Genomic DNA, 22,131 nt, shown 5'->3' on the forward strand with positions numbered 1-22,131 from the left:
GCTAGGGTCCCTTCTGGCGGTCCTAAGGCCACAGGGCATAGCAGTGGCTCCTTATCTAGACGACATCCTAATTCAAGCGTCGACTTTCCAACTAGCCAAGTCTCACACGTACTTAGTGTTGGCCTTTCTAAGATCTCATGGGTGGAAGGTGAACGTGAAAAAGAGTTCTCTTATTCCTCTCACAAGAGTTCCATTCATGGGAACTCTGATAGATTCGGTGGACATGAAAAATTTTTCTGACGGAGGTCAGAAAATCAAAGATTTTAACCACCTGCCGAGCTCTTCATTCCATTCCTCGGCTGTCAGTTGCTCAGTGTATGGAGGTAATAGGACTTATGGTAGCGACAATGGACATAGTTCCGTTTGCTCGCTTGCATCTCAGACCACTGCAACTATGCATGCTCAAACAGTGGAATGGGGATTATGCAGATTTATCTCCTCAGATAACTCTGGATCAAGAGACCAGAGACTCTCTTCTTTGGTGCCTGTCACAAGTTCACCTGTCCCGGGGAATGTGTTTGCAGGCCAGCGTGGGTTATAGCGACGACGGACGCCAGCCTACTGGGCTGGGGTGCAGTCTGAAATTCCCTGAAAGCACAGGGTTTGTGGACTCAGGAGGAGGCCCTCCTACCGATAAATATTCTGGAATTAAGAGCGATATTCAATGCTCTTCAGGCGTGGCCTCAGCTGGCTTCGGCCGGATTCATCAGATTTCAGTCGGACTACATCACGACTGTAGCTTATATCAATCATCAGGGGGGAACAAGGAGTTCCTTGGCGATGATGGAAGTTTCCAGGATAATCCGATGGGCAGAGACTCACTCTTGCCATCTATCAGCGATCTATATCCCAGGGGTAGAGAACTGGGAGGCAGATTTTCGAAGTCGTCAGACCTTTTCATCCGGGGGAGATATCTGCTCTGTCCATTCTATTGCACAAGCTTCTGGCAGATGTCTCAGACGTTCGGGCTTTTTGTCAGGCTTTAGTTAGAATCAAGCCTGTGTTTAAACCTGTTGCTCCTCCTTGGAGTCTAAATTTAGTTCTTAATGTTCTTCAGGGGGTTCCGTTTGAACCCATGCATTCCATAGATATTAAAATTCTATCTTGGAAAGTTCTGTTTCTAGTAGCTATCTCTTCAGCTCGAAGGGTTTCTGAATTATCTGCATTACAATGTGACTCGCCTTATCTTGTTTTCCATGCTGATAAGGTGGTCTTGCGTACCAAACCTGGGTTCCTCCCTAAGGTGGTTACTAACAGGAATATCAATCAGGAGATGATTGTTCCTTCTCTGTGTCCTAATCCTTCTTCTAAGAAGGAACGTTTATTGCACAACTTGGACGTAGTTCGTGCTTTGAAGTTCTATTTGCAGGCAACCAAAGATTTTCGTCAATCATCTTCTTTGTTTGTTGTCTATTCTGGGAAACTTAGGGGTCAAAAGGCTACGGCTACCTCTCTTTCCTTTTGGCTGAAAAGCATCACCCGTTTGGCTTATGAGACTGCTGGACAGCAGCCTCCTGAAAGAATTACTGCTCACTCTACTAGAGTGGTGGCTTCCACATGGGCTTTTAAAAATGATGCTTCTGTTGAACAGATTTGTAAGGCTGCGACTTGCTCTTCGCTTCATACCTTTTCCAAATTTTACAAATTTGATACTTTTGCTTCTTCAGAGGCTATTTTTGGGAGAAAGGTTTTGCAAGCAGTGGTGCCTTCCGTTTAGGTTCCTGTCTTGTCCCTCCCTTCATCCGTGTCCTAAAGCTTTGGTATTGGTATCCCACAAGTAAGGATGAATCCGTGGACTCGGTACATCTTGCAAAAGAAAACAAAATTTATGCTTACCTGATAAATGTCTTTCTTTTGCGATGTACCGAGTCCACGGCCCGCCCTGTCTATTCAAGACAGATAGTATTTTTTATTGAAAACTTCAGTCACCTCTGCACCTTATAGTTTCTCCTTTTTCTTCCTTGGCCTTCGGTTGAATGACTGGGGGGTGGAGTTAAGGGGGGAGCTATATAGACAGCTCTGCTGTGGTGATCTCTTTGCCACTTCCTGTTAGGAAGAATAATATCCCACAAGTAAGGATGAATCCGTGGACTCGGTACATCGCAAAAGAAAGAAATTTATCAGGTAAGCATAAATTTTGTTTTTCTTTCTTATGACACGATGAGTCCACGGATCATCATTAATTACTGTTGGTAATCAATACCCAAGCTAGAGTACACAGATAAGGGAGAGCCAAGAAAGGAAACCTAAACGGAAGGCACCACTGCTTGAAAAAAAAACCTCTCCCCCCCAAAAAAAAACCTCAGCCGAGGCAAGAGAGTCAAATTTCTAGAAGTTTGAAAAAGCGAGAAGAGAGGACCAGGTTGCAGACTTGCAAATCTGTTCCATAAAAGGCTTCATTGTGAATGCCCACAAGGTAAAGAAGTAGCCTTAGGTTTCTGTCTTGAACGTTAATCAGAAGACTGACGAAAATCCTTTGTCGTCTGTACAAAGAATCATAATGCACGTACCACATCCTGCAAAGAAGGATTAGGACACAAGAAAAGAACAACGATCTCTTAATGTTCCGTTCCGCAACTACTTTAGTACCTAAAAACCCACCTTATCCGATGAAAAATAAGGTAAGGAGGCTCATACTGTAAAGTAGAGAGCTCTGACTCCACGAGCAGAGGAAATAGCAACAAGAAACAAAACTTTCCAAGATAACAACTTGAAATCTAAGGAATGCAACGGCTCAAACTGAGCCCCTTGAAGAACCTTAAGAACTAAACTAAGACTCCAATGAGAAGTAACTGATTTGAACACAGGCCTGATCCTGACCAAACGATTGTACGTCTGGGAAATCCACCAGACGTTTATGTAACACAATAGACAAGGCAGCTATTTAACCCTTTAGGGTAACTTACCGATAATCCCTTCTCCAAACCTACTTGGAGAAAGGACATAAGTCTAGGAACCGAACTCTACTTGAAGATTAGCCTTTGGATTGACACCAGTATAAATATTTACGCCATATCCTATGGTAAATTTTCCTAGTAACAGGATTACGAGCCTGAATCATGGTCTCAATGACCATTTCCGAAAATCCACACATGGATAAAATAAAGCATTCATCTTCAAGTAGTCAGCTTCAGAGAAACTAGATTTGGATGAAAGAGTCCTTGAAATAGAAGGTCCTTCAACAGATGTTTCCAAGGTGGAAGAGGTGACATGTCCACCAGGACTGTATACTAGATCCTGCGAGGCCACGCCGGTGGAAAGAGGACCACCGACGCCCTCTCCTGCTTAATTCGAGCCATAACTCGAGGAAGAGAAGCAAACAGAGGAAATAGGTATGCAAGACTGAAATTCCAAGGTACCACCAGAGCGTCTATCAGTACAGCCTGAGGGTTCCTTGACCTAGACCGTAGCTCTGAAGCTTGGCATTCTGACTAGAAGTCATGAGATCCAATTCCAACTGACCCACTTCGAGAATCAGGCTGGAAAAAAATCCACTTCCGGATGGAGTACCCACTCCCCCGGGAGAAAGGTCTGCCTGCTTAAGAAGTCTGCCTCCCAGATGTCCACTTCTGGAATGTGGATCGTCGACAGACAGCAACTGTGGGTCTCAGCCCACTGAATGATCTTGGCTACCTCTCTCATGGCCAAGGAACTCTGAGTTCCTCCCTTATGTTGATGTAAGCCATTGAGGTTATATTGCCCGACTGGAACCTGATGAACCAAGCCGAAGCTGAGGCCAGGCCAGAAGGGGATTGAAGATTGCTCTCAATTCCAGAATTTTTATGGGTAGAACAGACGCCAACCAAGTCCATTGCTCCCTAGCCCAAAAGGCTGTCATCTGTTGTCACAATCACCCAGGAAGAACTGCGAAAGCAGTTGCCCTGGGAGTGAAGATCTTGAGACAACCACCAAAGTAGAAAATCCCTTGTCTCCTGCACCAGCTGTAACCGCGGAGACTCTCCGTTCCACTACCTGAGAATGCTTTAACTGTTGAGGTCTGAGGTAGAAACGGGCAAACGGGATGATGTCCAATGCCGCTACCATCAGCCCAATTACCTCCATGCACAGAGCCACTGATGGCCGAAGAGAGGACTGAAGAGCTAGGCAAGAATCGAAAATCTTCGATTTCCTGACTACTGTCAGACTTCAAGGATGAGGAAAACGAATATAGTTCTCCAAGAAAACTATTCCAAATATTCCTTCCATCCGTGAGACCGCAGGAAAGATACCCCCATTTCCGTGAGTGATCTTGCTTATTGAAAGGAAGGCGCCTGAACCTCCAGATAAGGTGCCACTGCAATTCCCCACAATCGGACCACCATCAGCAGGGATCCTAGAACCCTTGTAGAAAATTCTGTGAGCTGTGGCAAGGCCGAATGGAAGAACCACGAACTGGAAGTGTTTGTCTAGAAAAGCAAACCTTAGAACTTAAGATGGTCCTTGTGATGCGAACATGTAAGTAAGCGTCCTTTAAATCCACTGTGGTCATAAACTGATCCTCTTGGACCAAAGGAAAAATGGAACCAATAGATTCCATCTTGAAGGACGGTACTATGAAAAACTTGTATAGACTCTTGAGATCTAAAGTGGTGTGAAGGTTCCCTCCTTCTTGGGAACCACAAACAGATTGGAATAGAATCCCAGACTTCGTTTCTGCATTGGAACAGGAGCTATCACTCCCAGGTTGGAGAGGTTCCATACACAGTGCAAGAACGACTCTCTTTTTATGCAGATAATTTTGAAAGCAGAAAACTGCCCCGGGGAGAAAAAGCCCTGAACTCTAGTTTGTATCCCTAGGACACACTGTCCTCCCGGATCGAGGGCAGGCCCTTCATGCTGTCCTTGATTCAAGAGCAGGCTACCTGGATTGCTTTCCCCTATTCCAAGACTGACTGGGTCTCCAGGAAGGCATAGACTGTTCCTGTTTGGAAGAAGGAGTGGAAGGATTTCCCTTGAAATTTCGAAAGGAACGAAAATACTCTGACGTCCTTTTTGTTTATTTCTCTTATCCTGAGGGAGGGACTGTCTCTTACCTCTCGTAATATCAGAAAGTATCTCTGTCAAACCAGGTGCAAACAAGGTCTTTCCCTTGTAAGGAATCGCCAAAAGTTTCGACTTAGATGAGGCATCCGCAGACCAATATTTTAACCATAACGCTCTGCGGGCCAATATGGCAAAGCCTGAAATCTTAGCTCCCAGCTTAATAACCTGAAGGGAAGCATCTGTAATAAAAGAGTTGGCTAACTTAAGGGCCTTTATCTTATCCTGGATTTCTTCAAGAGGAGTGTCTATCCGAATAAAATCAGGCAACGCCTCAAAACAGGACGTCGCCACACTGGTGACAGTATCAATACAAAACGCAGGTTGTCATTATAAATCCTGATGTACATACATTCCCTTTTTCTTTTACAAGAAATGACGAGTCCACGGATTTCATCCTTACTTATGGGATTACACCTCCTGGTCAGCAGGAAGTGGCAAAGAGCACCACAGCAGAGCTGTATATATAGCTCCTCCGTTCCCTCCCAACCCAGTCATTCTCTTTGCCTGTGTTAGTGATAAGAAGAGGTAAAGTGAGGTGTTAGTTTAGATTCTTCAATCAAGAAGTTTTTTATTTTAAAATGGTGCCAGTGAGTACTATTTTTCTCAGGGAGAAATAGTCAGTCAGTAACTTCCCAAGAGGAGTGGAGACATCTTATTTTCTGCCCTGATGTTGATGATCTTAGCAAACATTATCTAAGATCTTGCTGGTTCCCACAGAGTGGTTGAAGGTAGTGTAAAGAAACATCTTCAGAGTGGAGAACCGTGTCATGCTACAATCAGCGATGAGGTATGTTCAGTCATTTGTTTCTGGGGAGACTAGATGCATCAGAACAGGCTGACATTATTCCCTAACTGGGGATGGGTAATCAGTATGCACTATATGAAAGGAAATGGTGTACCTGGAATTCCCTTTTATTTTGATTACTTATCAGTGTGTTTGGTGTTTTACTTTTGCATATACTGTATGGGCTGACGCTGGGAGATGCGGTTTGCTGCTTAAGGGCTGTCATTATGTCATTATAACTGGCTTGGCAGAGAGCAATATTCAATGTTTGTTGCGCTTTTATTATTTAAAGTGTGTGTATCAGAGGGGCACGGGGCCTAATTTTGCGCGCTCAGCCGCGCAGTATTCATCCGGATTGGCAGCAAGGCTCCGGTGGGGCCTGAGTCAGTTTGTACACGAAGGGTACAGAAACTTAGGAGCGCTACTCGGGAGGATCAGTGTGATCTGGGGGCAGGTAGGCGCCTGGAGTGTGTTAAAAATTGGTATATAGCATAACCACACAAACGGAGCAATATTGTTAAGTTACTTTGGAACATAAGGGCACTTTTTATTGCTGCAAATGTTGTTTTGACTGATAGCAGAAAAATTGTTGCGCTTTTATTATTTAAAGGTGCAGTACACTTTTTAGTTCAAAATTTTTTACTATATGATTTGACTTCAGAGCTCAATATATCAAGTAAAGAACGACTATTATTGCTAGTCTATTTAACATGTCTGAACTTGAGAAAGTACTTGTTCTATGTGTTTAGATGCCATTGTGGAACCCCCTCTTACTTTTTGTCCCTCATGTACTGAAAGCGCCTTACAATGTAAAAAACAGATTTTGTTTAAGGAAAGTGTGTCTAAGGATGCTTCTCAGTCTGATGAGAATCAGGGTATGCCGCTACTTTCTCTCCAAGCGTCACAACCTTTAACACCCACTCAAGCGACGCTGGGTTCTTCAACCGCGTCCACTTCATTTACTCTGCAGGATATGGCTGCAGTTATGTCATCTATCCTTACAGAGGTTTTATCTAAGTTGCCAGTGTTGCAGGGCAAACGCAGCAGGACAGAAGCCAATTCAAATCCTGCGACTTTGGATACTTTGTTGGCTATTTCCGATGTTCCCTCACAGGGATCTGAATTGGGGGTCAGGGAACTTCTGTCTGAGGGGGAACTTTCCGACTCGGGAGGTGTGTTACCTCAGACGGACACGCACGTCATGTCCTTTAGATTTAAGCTTGAACACCTCCGCCTGTTACTTCGAGAGGTTTTAGCGACTCTGGATGACTGTGACTCTATTGTGGTACCACCAGAGAAATTGTGTAAGATGGACAAATACTTAGAAGTGCCTGGTTACTCTGATGTTTTTCCGGTTCCTAAGAGAATCTCGGAAATTATTACGCGGGAATGGGAAAGACCGGGTATCCTGTTCTCACCTTCTCCTAATTTTAAGAAAATGTATCCCATATCTGACACTGTCCGGGACTCTTGACAAACAGTCCCTAAGGTGGAGGGAGCTATATCTACCCTGGCTAAGCGTACAACTATTCCTATTGAGGACAGTTGTGCTTTCAAAGACCCTATGGATAAGAAATTGGAGGGTCTTCTAAAAAAGTTATTTATTCATCAGGGTTTCCTTTTACAACTGACGGCCTGCATTGTACCAGTTACAACTGCAGCGGCCTTCTGGTTTGACGCCTTAGAAGAGTCTCTTAAGACTGAGACTCCTTTTAGAGGAAATTTTAGATAGAATGAAGGCTCTAAAGCTGGCTCATTCTTTTATTACGGATGCCGCCTTTCAGATTGCCAAATTGGCGGCTAAGAATGCCGGATTTGCCATTTTAGCGCGTAGAGAGTTATGGTTAAAATCTTGGTCTGCTGATGTGTCATCTAAGTCAAAGCTTTTGGCTATTCCTTTCAAAAGGACAAACCCTATTCGGGCCTGACTTGAAAGAAATAATTTCTGACATTACGGGAGGTAAGGGTCATCTACTACCGCAGGATAAAACAGCTAAACTGAGTGGTAAACAAAATAATTTACGTTCGGAACTTCAAAGGAGTCCCCTCTTCTTCTTCTTCCGCTAAACAGGAAGGGAACTTTGCTCAGGCCAAGTCCGTCTGGAGAACCAACCAGGCTTGGAACAAAGGTAAACAACCCAAGAAGCCCGCTGCTGCTCCCAAGACAGCATGAGGGGGTGGCCCCCGATCGGGGACCGGATCTAGTAGGGGGCAGACTTTCTCTCTTTACCCAGGCTTGGGTAAGAGATGTTCAGGACCCCTGGAAATCATGTCCCAAGGGTATCAACTGGAACTCTGCCAGTACTAAAATAAAAGGTATATTTAGGCTTTTTTGGTTTTTTTTAAAGCATATTTACATATGCTGCTGTGTAGGACCCCCCTTAGCCCCCAACCTGACTGATCCCCCACCAAACAGCTCTCTAACCCTCCCCCTCTACCTTAATGGGCGCCATCTGTCAGTATCCAGTTTAGAATAAAATTGTTGCTTTTTTATTTTTTTTCCCCCCTTTTCTGCAGTGTAGCTCCCCCCCACCCCCTCCTAGATACCTTTGATTTATTTTTTAAAAAAAAATTAAAATACCCCTTTCTCCCACTTTTACAACAAAATATTTTCTGTAGTGTAGCGGTTCCCACCCGCTCCCGCCCCATCGACATTACCCAGCCCATCGATGGCCGCCCAACCGCCTCCCACCCACCAACGATACCAGCCATCAATGTCCGGTGCAGAGAGGGCCACAGAGTGGCCCTCTTTGCATCGGATGGCCAAGGGGTGTTATTGCAGGATGCCTCGATATCGAGGCATCACTGCAATAACTGGAAAGTGGCTGGAAGTGAGCAGGATCGCTTCCAGCCGCTTTAAACCCCTAATGTCGTACAGGGGTGAATCAGGAAATTGTTGTTCCTTCATTGTGTCCTAATCCTTCTTCTAAGAAGGAGCGTTTGTTGCATAATTTGGACGTGGTCCGTGCCTTGAAGTTTTACTTACAGGCGACTAAAGAATTTCATCAATCATCCTCTTTATTTGTTTTTTCTGGAAAGTGTAGGGGCCAGAAAGCTACGGCTACCTCTCTTTCTTTCAGGCTGAAGAGTATCATCCGTCTGGCATATGAGACTGCTGGCCAGCAGCCTCCTGAAAGAATTACGGCTCATTCCACTAGGGCTGTGGCTTCCTCATGGGCATTTAAAAACAATGCTTCTGTTGAACAGATTTGCAAGGCTGCAACTGGGTCATCTCTTCACACTTCTTCCAAATTTTACAAATTTGACACTTTTGCTTCATCTGAGGCTGACTTTGGGAGAAAGGTTCTTCAAGCAGTGGTGCCTTCCGTTTAGGTTCCTGTCTTGTCCCTCCCTTTCATCCGTGTCCTATAGCTTTGGTATTGTATCTCATAAGTAAGGATGAAATCCGTAGACTCGTCATATCTTGTAAAAGGAAATTTATGCTTACCTGATAAATTTGTTTCTTTTACGATAGGACGGGTCCACGGCCCACCCTGTCATTTCTAAGACAGGTATGTACTTATTTTTGTTAAACTTCAGTCACCTCTGCACCTTTGGCTTTTCCTTTCTCTTCCTAACTTCGGTCGAATGACTGGAGTGGGAGGGAAGGGAGGAGCTATATATACAGCTCTGCTGTGGTGCTCTTTGCCACTTCCTGCCGACCAGGAGGCGTAATCCCATAAGTAAGGATGAAATCCGTGGACTCGTCATATCGTAAAAGAAACAAATTTAGGTAAGCATAAATTTCCTTTTTTTTTTTTTTTTTTAAAATAGGAGATGGACAAAAGGGGATACTCAGTATCTCCCATTCCTTTGTATCATCTCTGTAGCCCTATCTGGTACAGGAAATACTTCTACCATGGAGGGCACGTCAAAAACTTTGTATAGTTTACTGGACTTATTAGGATTGCCTACACCGTTAGTGTCGGAGTCGTCCAGGGTAGCTAAAACCTCCTTAAGTAGTAAACGGAGGTGTTCAAGCTTAAACTGAAAGAAACAACTTCAGTATCATATAAAGGTATTACACAGACAGAGTCTGAGATTTCCCCCTTATATACTACCTAAGTATCTTCCTCTTCAGGCAAGAAACATTCAAAATAGCTACTACTGTATCAGCAACATTATTCACTGATTAAATACAATTCCTCAAGCGCTGTCCCTGCAGCATGGGAAAAGCAGACAATGCATCAGATATCGCCAATGACATTAGAGAAGCGATTTCTTGCAAAGTAACTCCAGGTGGAGTTTGAGAGGAAGCGCAGGGCACTGCATGTGTGGGCTATAAAAAAAAATTTGGACACTTGAGGAGAAATTTGCGGCATATATATATATTGAGCATTGTTAGACTCCTGAACAGCATCCGCCTTAGCAGGAGTTGGCTGAGAATTTTTTTTTTATCCCTATAGTAGACAACGTAAGGAACAGAAAAGGGGATTGGTGGTTCCACATTTGATTCAAAAACAAAAGGTGACACTTTGTAGGGCTATGGAACAGTGAGAGGGCAAACAGCGCCTAAGACTATGTACCGGCTACACTATTAAGAAGACCCCCTACTCGGTCTGAAAGAGATAGCTGTAAAAGATAAATAGGAGCACCTATGGCTTAGGTACAGTCAGGGATCACACTCTGGGTGGGAAGTATACTTAAATTATTTATTATAACATCCAAACATAAAAAACAGAAATATGGAATTAAAACTTATATAAAATCATGGATTAGGTACAACCTTATAACCTAATATAAAGGATACTACTTAAATGAATCAATTTTTCTTATAATTTACGTGAATATGTGGAGGGGTTTATTTCCTCCAAATGAGCAAGGTAATTAAACCAAACACTAAGCTTTTACAACAATTAGTCAATACAAGTTCACACCGTATATATCAATACAAGTTCACACCGTATATATCATAGGTGCGTTACAAAGATGATAACAATCGGTGGTTTAAAATTATATAAAAAACCGATGATCTGAAACTGTGATGGTGGTGGTAAAATATGTGTTAAAAAATGTGTTAAAAAAAGGATTACAAAAATTGATGACAATAAAAAATAAAAATGGATGACAATAAAAAATCCAAAACTCTAAAAAATTTCAAAAAATCCTAGAAGAAAGTGGGACAAAACCGGTTTGTCAAAAATAAAGTGAATAAAATGACAAAGTGATGTGCAAAGAAAGAGTGATCAATATATGTGTGTATAAAAAGTGCTAGTGATACTTGACTTCTGATAAAACAATGATGATTGACTCAAATAAATTGCTAACAATAGATAAATACCCAATGTTGATCTTAACAGAATAACTTATGCAATATTATTACATGAAAACATAAAAACATATATAAAACCTAATAACAATTCCTAAAAAATCCTAAAGCATTGTCCAATAATTAGTCCAATATTGATGGTCCACACTGGGGGGGGACTGGAAGGAAAAACCAATTATATCCTTAAATACTGTCCTGACCCAGAGTCCTAGTATTTGCTGGATGGACCTGAAATCAAAAACAGAAAGATACCTCACATAAAGGGCCTTTAGGGTGAAGTCTAATGGTCATCAAACTTACCCCAAAAGCCAAAAATCCTGGTACTGATGTAGCCTCACAAACCTCTACGCGTTTCGGCCCTGCAGCGGGGCCTTTTTCAAGATAATATGAGGCTATAATCGACTAGGCTTATATATCTAATATGGGGGAGTATCTAGGTCAAATTGCGCCAAATATTGACTGCCGGCGGGAAAATTGCCGCCAAAATGTTGTCCGCATCATTACCCTGCTAAACCGGATATCCGCTTTGCCGTATACTTCCGGTCGCGTCACTTCCGGTAGTTCCGGCCAACTTCCGGTTTAGGTATTTCCGGCGGACGCGCTGCCATCTTGGTGATTGGCAGAGTTACTTTATGAAGTTATTTTTCAGCTATAAAGATGCTTTAAAAAGGGAAATGTGGAAACTATGAAAAAAGGGGGAAATATGGAAACTATTTCTATATCGTTATTGAAGGAATGGAACTGGATTTTAGGCTCATGGATACCAGGATTTACATGTTGGCAACCGGTATACTTAGTGATAACAAGTGAAAAACATACATAAAATTGAACTCAAATGATTAATATAGCGACCTCTAAAAACAGCAAAATTAAGGACATATAGTAAAGATTCTATAGTATATTGAGGGTTCCTTCTATTTTTACTTAACAACCACTTAATTGTTCACAATCTTGGTTGTTAATATTAGAATGTTAGGGGGATGATTTGACAGAAATTCTAGACAAAAATTTGACAGAAATATTGAATATAATGCCTCATAAGCGTGGTAATGATTCTCCAGTGATTTTACTAAGTAATTTTATTAAGTTATTTTAGCATTTCACAATTTATTAGCAAGGGATCATTTTGGTGTTAAGAACCCCGTGAATATGAAAATCTTTATTTCAATCCAATTGTCTGTGGTCTTGTCTGGAATTTCTGTCAAATCATCCCCCTAACATTCTAATATTAACAACCAAGATTGTGAACAATTAAGTGGTTGTTAAGTAAAAATAGAAGGAACCCTCAATATACTATAGAATCTTTACTATATGTCCTTAATTTTGCTGTTTTTAGAGGTCGCTATATTAATCATTTGAGTTCAATTTTATGTATGTGTTTCACTTGTTATCACTAAGTATACCGGTTGCCAACATGTAAATCCTGGTATCCATGAGCCTAAAATCCAGTTCCATTCCTTCAATAACGATATAGAAATAGTTTCCATATTTCCCCCTTTTTTCATAGTTTCCACATTTCCCTTTTTTCCTCTAGCCGGCTAACCCAAAGCATCTTTATAGCTGAAAAATAACTTCATAAAGTAACTCTGCCAATCACCAAGATGGCAGCGCGTCCGCCGGAAATACCTAAACCGGAAGTCGGCCAGAACTACCGGAAGTGACGCGACCGGAAGTATACGGCAAAGCGGATATCCGGTTTAGCAGGGTAATGATGCGGACAACATTTTGGCGGCAATTGCCGCAATTTGACCTAGATACTCCCCCATATTAGATATATAAGCCTAGTCGATTATAGCCTCATATCTTGAAAAAGGCCCCGCTGCAGGGCTGAAACGCGTAGAGGTTTGTGAGGCTACATCAGTACCAGGATTCTTGGCTTTTGGGGTAAGTTTGATGACCATTAGACTTCACCCTAAAGGCCCTTTATGTGAGGTATCTTTCTGTTTTTGATTTCAGGTCCATCCAGCAAATACTAGGACTCTGGGTCAGGTCCAGTGTGGACCATCAATATTGGACTAATTATTGGACAATGTTTTAGGATTTTTTAGGAATTGTTATTAGGTTTTATATATGTTTTTATGTTTTCATGTAATAATATTGCATAAGTTATTCTGTTAAGATCAACATTGGGTATTTATCTATTGTTAGCAATTTATTTGAGTCAATCATCATTGTTTTATCAGAAGTCAAGTATCACTAGCACTTTTTATACACACATATATTGATCACTCTTTCTTTGCACATCACTTTGTCATTTTATTCACTTTATTTTTGACAAACCGGTTTTGTCCCACTTTCTTCTAGGATTTTTTGAAATTTTTTAGAGTTTTGGATTTTTTATTGTCATCCATTTTTATTTTTTATTGTCATCAATTTTTGTAATCCTTTTTTTAACACATTTTTTAACACATATTTTACCACCACCATCACAGTTTCAGATCATCGTTTTTTTATATAATTTTAAACCACTGATTGTTATCATCTTTGTAACGCACCTATGATATATACGGTGTGAACTTGTATTGACTAATTGTTGTAAAAGCTTAGTGTTTGGTTTAATTACCTTGCTCATTTGGAGGAAATAAATCCCTCCACATATTCACGTAAATTATAAGAAAAATTGATTCATAATAAGATAAATTGATTCATTTAAGTAGTATCCTTTATATTAGGTTATAAGGTTGTACCTAATCCATGATTTTATATAAGTTTTAATTCCATATTTCTGTTTTTTATGTTTGGATGTTATAATAAATAATTTAAGTATACTTCCCACCCAGAGTGTGATCCCTGACTGTACCTAAGCCATAGGCGCTCCTATTTATCTTTTACAGACACTTTGTAGGGCCTCTTGGTCCAATCTAACTCACATATGGATGATTAATCAAATAAAAGTCTTAACTTGTTTTAATGAAAATTAACTCAGAAAATTTTTTTACTTTCTCTTTAGATTTTAAAACGTAACTTTTTTATTTGTGTGCAGAAATGGCTGAATAGGTACACAAATACTGCAGAACCCCTCTACACCTCAGCTTAACCTTGCTGAGGGTCCTGCCAGCCCTTCTGACACCGGTTAAAATTCCAGACTCGGCTGTAGCGCTGTCCGGTCCTATGTGCAAACACTGATTTAAAATCCTCCGTTCCTTCCGATAACCGGAAGTGCTAGGAAAGTGGTGCGCAACTAAATTGGCGTCACACATAGCTCCGCCCATCATGGGCGTTTCAAAAGCCATCTCCCGGTCGCCATTATTATTTTTACTGAGTTAAACCACCGGGAGAATAAATAACAGACTGACCAGCTTCAGCTTTCTAGGCAGCTGCTTAGCTCGTGTGCTATAAGTTATCAGTGAAACCACCTCACACTGAGCTCGCATTCTGAAGTACAGCTCATCGTGGGCGTGCCAATAAGTAATCTCCCGGTCGGCTATTATTAGTTATGAAACCGCTGGGAGATGAATCACATATAACATTCAGCCCCAGTGCCTGCGTCCAAGCTGCCCATAGTGTCCCCTAAGACTCTAGGAGAATCTATACCTCTTTTACAAAGAGCCTAATTTCAACGAGGTCTGTCCCATATGAAAAATAAAGTGTCCAACCTTTTTCTGAGTTTACTTTCTACCCTCAGAAATAAAGTCAGCACTTAACTCATCTTCTGCCTGACAACAAGGCAGTTCCCAGGTTTGAAAGGTCCTCTCCCTCACATGGAACTGTGAATAAAAGAAAGGCCTGAGTAAATATCCCTCAGGTTTTCAGGGTAAGGGCAGCATCAGTATGGGAGGCGCAGTGAGAATTATGTCCCACAAGTTCCCCTTGCTCTAAATCCACCACTGCTCTACTCAAGAGACTGATATGGACTACGGCTATACCCTAGAACAAAGCAGCACAATCTTGTATTACTTTTAACAATAATAAACTCTTGATTGAAGAATCTTTCTAACACCTAATTTACCACCTCCTTGCTCTTGACATAGGCAAAGAGAATGACTGGAAGGGAGGAGATATTTAACAGCTCTGCTGTGGTGCTCTTTGCCGCCTCCTGCTGGGCAGGAGAGGTATTCCCAACAGTAATTAATGATGATCCGTGGACTCATCGTGTCATAAGAAAATTAAATTGACAATAAAACCATTAATCATTTTAATATACGTCAATTTTTTAAGCAATAGACCTACTTTTTTCCTGCTACGAGTCATTTTTCTTTTATTTTTATTAAAGCTTTTGACAATATCAATTCCTCTCATCTGGAAGACTAGAGTGGGCATACCATGTAAGAAAGCTAAGTGGTTTCCTAGGGCAGCAGCAGTTAAAGGGAACCAATTTATAGAACTTCTTATATATTACAATCTAACAGAGCAAATATTTTACAATATGGCTCACTACCGCCATCTCTCTAAATACAAATATTATAGGGAATTTTAACAGTTATTTCCATTTTCTTGGCTCATCCCTTCTTAACATTTACCCCACTCCAAGAAACAGTGTATTTGTGTAAGAAAATTAAAATATCTCCATTACAGATTCTGTAGTGTGAAGTGAGAGATTATAGGCCTGGTCTGTCAGGAATATTACATTTCTGACTTATACAGGTTTAGTAGTTCTTGGATCCAAAAAGGGGCCCTCTTACAGAGTTGAGCCATGCATTTCAAATTATCTTAGTGCTTGCATTTTAACCCCTTAATGACCACAGCACTTTTCCATTTTCTGTCCGTTTGGGACCAAGGCTATTTTTACATTTTTGCAGTGTTTGTGTTTAGCTGTAATTTTCTTCTTACTCATTTACTGTACCCACACATATTATATACCGTTTTTCTCGCCATTAAATGGACTTTCTAAAGATACCATTATTTTCATCATATCTTATAATTTACTATAAAAAAAATGATAAAATATGAGGAAAAATGGAAAAAAACACACTTTTTCTAACTTTGACCCCCAAAATCTGTTACACATCTACAACCACCAAAAAACACCCATGCTAAATAGTTTCTAAATTTTGTCCTGAGTTCAGAAATACCCAATGTTTACATGTTCTTTGCTTTTTTTGCAAGTTATAGGGCCATAAATACAAGTAGCACTTTGCTATTTCCAAACCATTTTTTTCCAAAATTAGCGCTAGTTACATTAGAACACTGATATCTTTCAGGAATCCCTGAATATCCCTTGACATGTATGTATTTTTTTTTAGTAGACATCCCAAAGTATTGATCTAGGCCCATTTTGGTATATTTCATACCACCATTTCACCGCCAAATGCGATCAAATCCAAAAAATCGTTCACTTTTTCACAAATTTTTTCACAAACTTTCGGTTTCTCACTGAAATTATTTACAAACAACTTGTGCAATTATGGCATAAATGGTTGTAAATTCTTCTCTGGCATCCCCTTTGTTCAGAAATAGCAGACATATATGGCTTTGGCGTTGCTTTTTGGTAATTAGAAGGCCGCTAAATGCCACTGCGCACCACACGTGTTTTATGCCCAGCAGTTAAGGGGTTAATTAGGGAGCTTTTAGGGAGCTTGTAGGGTTAATTTTAGCTTTAGTGTAGTAGACAACCCCAAGTATTGATCTAGGCACATTTTGGTATATTTCATGCCACCATTTCACCGCCAAATGCAATCAAATTAAAAAAAACTTAAAATTTTTCACAATTTTAGGTTTCTCACTGAAATCATTTACAAACAGCTTGTGCAATTATGGCACAAATGGTTGTAAATGCTTGTCTGGGATCCCCTTTGTTCAGAAATAGCAGACATATATGACTTTGGCGTTGCTTTCTGGTAATTAGAAGGCCGCTAAATCTTGCTGCGCCTCACATATGTATTATGGCTAGCAGTGAAGGGGTTAATTAGGGAGTTTGTAGGGAGCTTGCAGGGTTAATTTTAGCTTTAGTGTAGAGATCAGCCTCCCATCTGACACATCCCACCCCCTGATCTCTCCCAAACAGCTCCCTTCCCTTCCCTCCCCCACAATTGTCCCCGCCATCTTAAGTACTGGCAGAAAGTCTGCCAGTACTAAAATAAAAGGGGTTTTAAAAAAAAATAAAAAATTTTTTTTTTTAGCATATGTACATATGCTACTGTGTAGGATCCCCCCCTTAGCCCCCAACCTCCCTGATCCCCCCCAAAACCGCTCTCTAACCCTCCCCTCTGCCTTATTGGGGGCCATCTTGGGTATTGGCAGCTGTCTGCCAGTACCCAGTTTGCAATAAAAAGTGCAATAAAAAGTGCTTTTTTTGTTTTGTTTTTCTTTTCTGTAGTGTAGCTTCCCCCACCCCCACACAGACAAACCCCCACCACCTTGCTGATCGTTTGTTTTTTGTTTGTTTTTTTACTTTCAGCATTTTTAATTTTCAAAAGTTTCTCTAGTGTAGCGGTTCCCACCCGCTCCCTCCCCGTGCGCGCCCCCAGCCACCCCCGCCCACGATCCCGCCCCCCATTCACATAACCAGGGCCATCGATGGCCGCCACCCGCCTCCCGGTCCGGCTCCCACCCACCAACGCAGTAAGCCACCGATCTCCGGTGCAGAGAGGGCCACAGAGTGGCTCTCTCTGCACCGGATGGCTTACAAAGGTTATTGCAGGATGCCTCCATATCGAGGCATCACTGCAATAACCGGAAAGCAGCTGGAAGCGAGCAGGATCGCTTCCAGCTGCTTTCCACACTGAGGACGTGCAGGGTACGTTCTCAGGCATTAACTGCCTTTTTTCTGAGGACGTACCCTGCACGTCCTCAGTCGTTAAGGGGTTAATTTGACTTACATATCCCTTTATCTGTTGTTTCTGTGAGAACTAGCCTGTGTTTAATAAAAGGGGATCTTACAGCAATTTACACCAGAATACTGGACATATTAAACTGGGTTTCTTCTGTCAAAATCTATAACTACTTAGTTCAGTTAAGATATAAACACAATCAACTTAAGCCATGTATTATGTGTGTGTGTTTATTTCATGGCCTATGTATTTGTGTAAACACATTTAGAGAATGCTTTTATTTTTTTAAAGGGATACTGCACTCTATTTTGTATCATCCACAATATTTGTTTTCTTTTAAAAAAATTTTTTTATATATATTGATTTCTTGCTTTAGATACATCAACTTTTTATTAGGCTTGTCCTAAATAAATAGAACTGAGGCAGTCAATAAGCATCAATACAGAACTAACAATTGCGTAATTGAAACTAACAGCTAATGAATATTTGCATACATCGTATACATCTCATCTGATAGTTATTTGAGAAGTTTACCTTTTAAATGATAGATTACTCAAAGAAACAAAAAAGACAGCATGTTCAGAATATCTTTATTATAAAGAAAGACTCATATTTCAGTAGGACTAAAAGGTAAAGTAAACCTGGGGGGGGACAAAAACAATCTCCAAAGAGTAAAAAGCACTCACCGGGTCTTGCAAGCAAATATCTGTTAAATACAAATAAAAGTGACGTTTCGGGGGGGGTAAATATTGTCTGAGGACGGGGGCAACCCCGAAACGTCACTTTTATTTGTATTAAACAGATATTTGCTTGCAAGACCCGGTGAGTGCTTTTTACTCTTTGGATACGTGAATTCACTTTAAAAGCACCCCGGGCAGGATATACAAACATAAGTCACTGTGCTATACCAACGTGGATGGATAGAGAGAGAAAATATATATATATATATATATATATATATATATATATATATATATATATATATATATATATATATATATATCTTTCCTTTAAATTCAAGGTCCATCGAATTACAGTAATAATGATCGCACTATTACTAGATCTTATGAATGCGCAAATCTTTCTCCAGAAGTGTACAATGCTCTGCATAAGTGACCTGTTGCGCTGCACTGTGTAATTCTATATGTGCGGGCTTACATCATCACGTGGGCTGCACAATAGTTCAGAGAACACTCCCTGGTAAGGTGCAGCTTTGGGGTGCCCAACGGGTCAGAGATAGTAATGCAAGTAAAAAAATAAATAAATACGTAATTTTCAAATAAACATGATATAAATACTAATTGAAATCTGTACCTGGATTTGGCAAAGTTTACTGACACTTTAAAGCAGTATTTATATTATATAGATCTGATAACCACAATTTATATATATTGTGATTACAATACATCATTTATAAAAGTGTAAAAGTACAGGCTAGATTAATTAAGTGTCCTTGGAGAGAAAAAAAAAAGGGGATTCACTTTTTTCAGCAGAAGACTTGCAATGTATTGGGATATGAATATGCATTTATCTTGTATATAATTGGAACTCAAATGTGTTTTCCTTCCTACAGTATTTACAAATACAATTTAAATCCACATTATAAAACAAATGAAATTCACTTCAAGTTATATATCAATTGTTAACGTTACATAAATCACTTTATAATGCAGAATTATATATTTGATTTGCAAATATTGCAGCATAGAAAATAAATGGTTAAAAGTATATGCACACAGCCTTTCCTATGTGAAATGTATCTTGCATCACTGGCAAGGAAGTGGAACAAGACACTTCACTAAGAATGTTTAGGGTTTTCTCATTGGTCAGAGTGAAATGTGTGTGTGTGTGGCGGGGGGGGGGGGGGTGTCAAACATGCAGTTCACTCCGGATTTAATCCTGCCATTTCACTTTTTACAAGGTTAGCGCAAACCTTTTTTTTTTTACTTTTATAAGAAACAGATAGTATTTTGTTTTTTATATTTGTATATTGCTATTTTTAAACAATTATTTAAGTGGTGCTAGGTGTCATCAGAATAAAATCCAGTAGCAACTATACTTTTCATGTAAAGGGTGACGTTTTGTGAGTTTGACTGGTTTCTAGGGCCCCAATGACAAAAACTTGCCAGCAGAGAGAGAAACCAAGGCAGTGTATAGTAATAGGTGTCTCTTCGCCTCTAGAACCCCGCATAGCTAAACAGCTCTCAAGCTAAAAATGTGTTTTTCTAAAATTATCTGCGGTACCTCATAGTATTGACAAGACCTCCTAGGTAATCTTGCAATTCCAGAGCACTTTAACCCCTTAAGGACCAGCGACGTACCCTGTATGTCGCTGGCCTTTTTTTGGGACTTGATTGTTTTATAGCGTGGTCTTGCCACCAGCGTTGAGACTGCTCTATTCCACAAAGCCTTCTGGAGGGAGGGCATTAATAGCATGTTCTTGCTAGACTTGTGCTATTATGTCCTGAAAAAACCCTTAATGACCAGTGACATACAGGGTACATTGTGGTCATTAAGGGGTTAAAGCATTACACCTAAGAGACAAAGCTCCTAACGGTACTGTTCCTGTGTAGTTATGCCCCTTCTCTATATGAATGTCACTCTTGCCCACAAATGAGGTATAACGAGAACAGTATCGCAGATAATTTTTATCAGAACTAGCTGTAGGTCATGGGAGGCCTGAATCTGCTTGTGGCTATTAGAATCACTGATATTAGCCTTATAAGTACTGCAGAAAGCAAACTAGAAGCACTGGTTACTACGTCTACTAGCAATATGCCACATTACAACAAGAATATAGTAGTAATATCACAGCAATGAATTTAATTTACAATAGTTTAGGCAGCACAAATGTTTAAAGGAAGTTAAGCAAAAATTGGCTTTAACCAACTGTACATAGTCTTATGTGCATGTCATTTTAATCTTTGCTACGAAACTAATGCACATATCTGCTTTCTTTCTATAGGAACCTGCTGTATCATCTCCCTCTGCACCTGCGTAGCAGGAATAAATTTTGAACTTTCGCGATATCCGCGTTCTGTATATGGACTCCCTGAGGACATCAGCCATGGTTATGGCTGGTCAATGTTCTGCGCTTGGGGTGGGTTGGGTCTCACCCTTCTCTCCGGATTCCTCTGCACTCTAGCACCATCATTGAGCGCTTCCCAGTCCGCAGTACACAAACCTCGGCAGGAGAATGGTGCTGTCTGACTCAGAGGACTGCAGGAGATGACCCCTTAAAGCCCAGGAGGGGACACACAAAAAAAAATAAGACTGAGGCATTCTTGTCTTGCTACGGAAGTTGTTCTGTTTAACGTTTGTTTGGTCTGACCATGTGGTTGCTTGTGAAACTTGCAGAAGTTTGAATCTCATGTTATCAATGGGAATTGTTGGACAGTGATTCAGAAAGCAAGAAGGGGATAACTCATTAACTGCTTGAGAGCTGAAGCCATCTGAACCTTCAGTAAAGCTTTGGAAGATGTCTTATCTAAATGTTGCAGGTTATACCGTCCAAAAATACCTGCACAGAGTGAGCCAGGAGTGTAGTACTTTTCTTTCTAGTAGTAATTTCATTGCAGCCTGTTCTAGTTAAAGCTTCTACACTCCTTTGTATAAAGAGGCCCTTGGGGTGTAGAGCAGCTACCAGGCGTTGGCTAAGGATATCAGTATTTTGGAGTTTTGTATACATACATATAATATGACCAGTCCCTGCTTTTTACATGTTTTAATACAATCCACAACAATACCGCCTTATACTTACACATTTAATTTCTAATCCCAGAGTTCTATATCAAACACCCTTGAGATTAGTGCCTTGGCACACAGCAGGAGTAAGGCTGACATTAGATCCTTACCAACCTCCTGCAGTGCCTTCCTGTAGGCAGCATGTGCCTACACAACCTCAGGCTCCACCAGAGATCCTTCAGGGGTGAAGTTGCAGCGGCAGGCACTCAAGGGGGTCAGGTCACCAGCTAAGGGCCCCAACCACTTGGACATAACTGAAATCCCATTAGGGATGGGGGCTCATGAGGGAAGGGTGGGATGAGGGAAGATTGTCATAACTCACCTGTTCAGGTGACTTACTGTACATGTGATTTCATCACTACAATAAAGCACATGATAAATGGGTTGGGTTGTTGTTTTTTGTTGGTGTTTCAGGACTCTGAATGGCTGTGCAGAGCTATTTACAGAAAATTCAGTCTTTGGCCTTTAACATTTTTGGCAACACTCCGTTGGAACACAGCTCTTTGGCAGCCAAGGGATTAAAACAGCATATCTGCAAAAGTGTATGCAACTCATTGCACAAATTGATAAATGGATATAAA

At 40.8% G+C, this 22,131-nt stretch overlaps 2 protein-coding genes across 2 annotated transcripts in view; one reads left to right on the forward strand and one right to left on the reverse strand.

Moving 5' to 3' along the window:
- The window catches only part of LOC128666002 (transmembrane protein 178B), a 114,333-nt gene extending 92,400 nt beyond the window's left edge, over positions 1 to 21,933 (forward strand). Inside the window, exon 4 of the mRNA XM_053720345.1 lies at positions 20,772 to 21,933. Within this exon, the coding sequence (XP_053576320.1) occupies positions 20,772 to 21,016 (245 nt within the window). The 3' untranslated portion in view covers positions 21,017 to 21,933. The remainder of the gene's footprint in view (positions 1 to 20,771) is intronic.
- The window catches only part of PSMC3 (proteasome 26S subunit, ATPase 3), a 125,622-nt gene that overhangs the window by 55,284 nt on the left and 48,207 nt on the right, over positions 1 to 22,131 (reverse strand). The window lies entirely within an intron of this gene.

The sequence above is a fragment of the Bombina bombina genome, chromosome 7 (genome assembly GCF_027579735.1).
Source record: "Bombina bombina isolate aBomBom1 chromosome 7, aBomBom1.pri, whole genome shotgun sequence".
NCBI classification, from domain to species: Eukaryota; Metazoa; Chordata; class Amphibia; order Anura; family Bombinatoridae; genus Bombina; species Bombina bombina.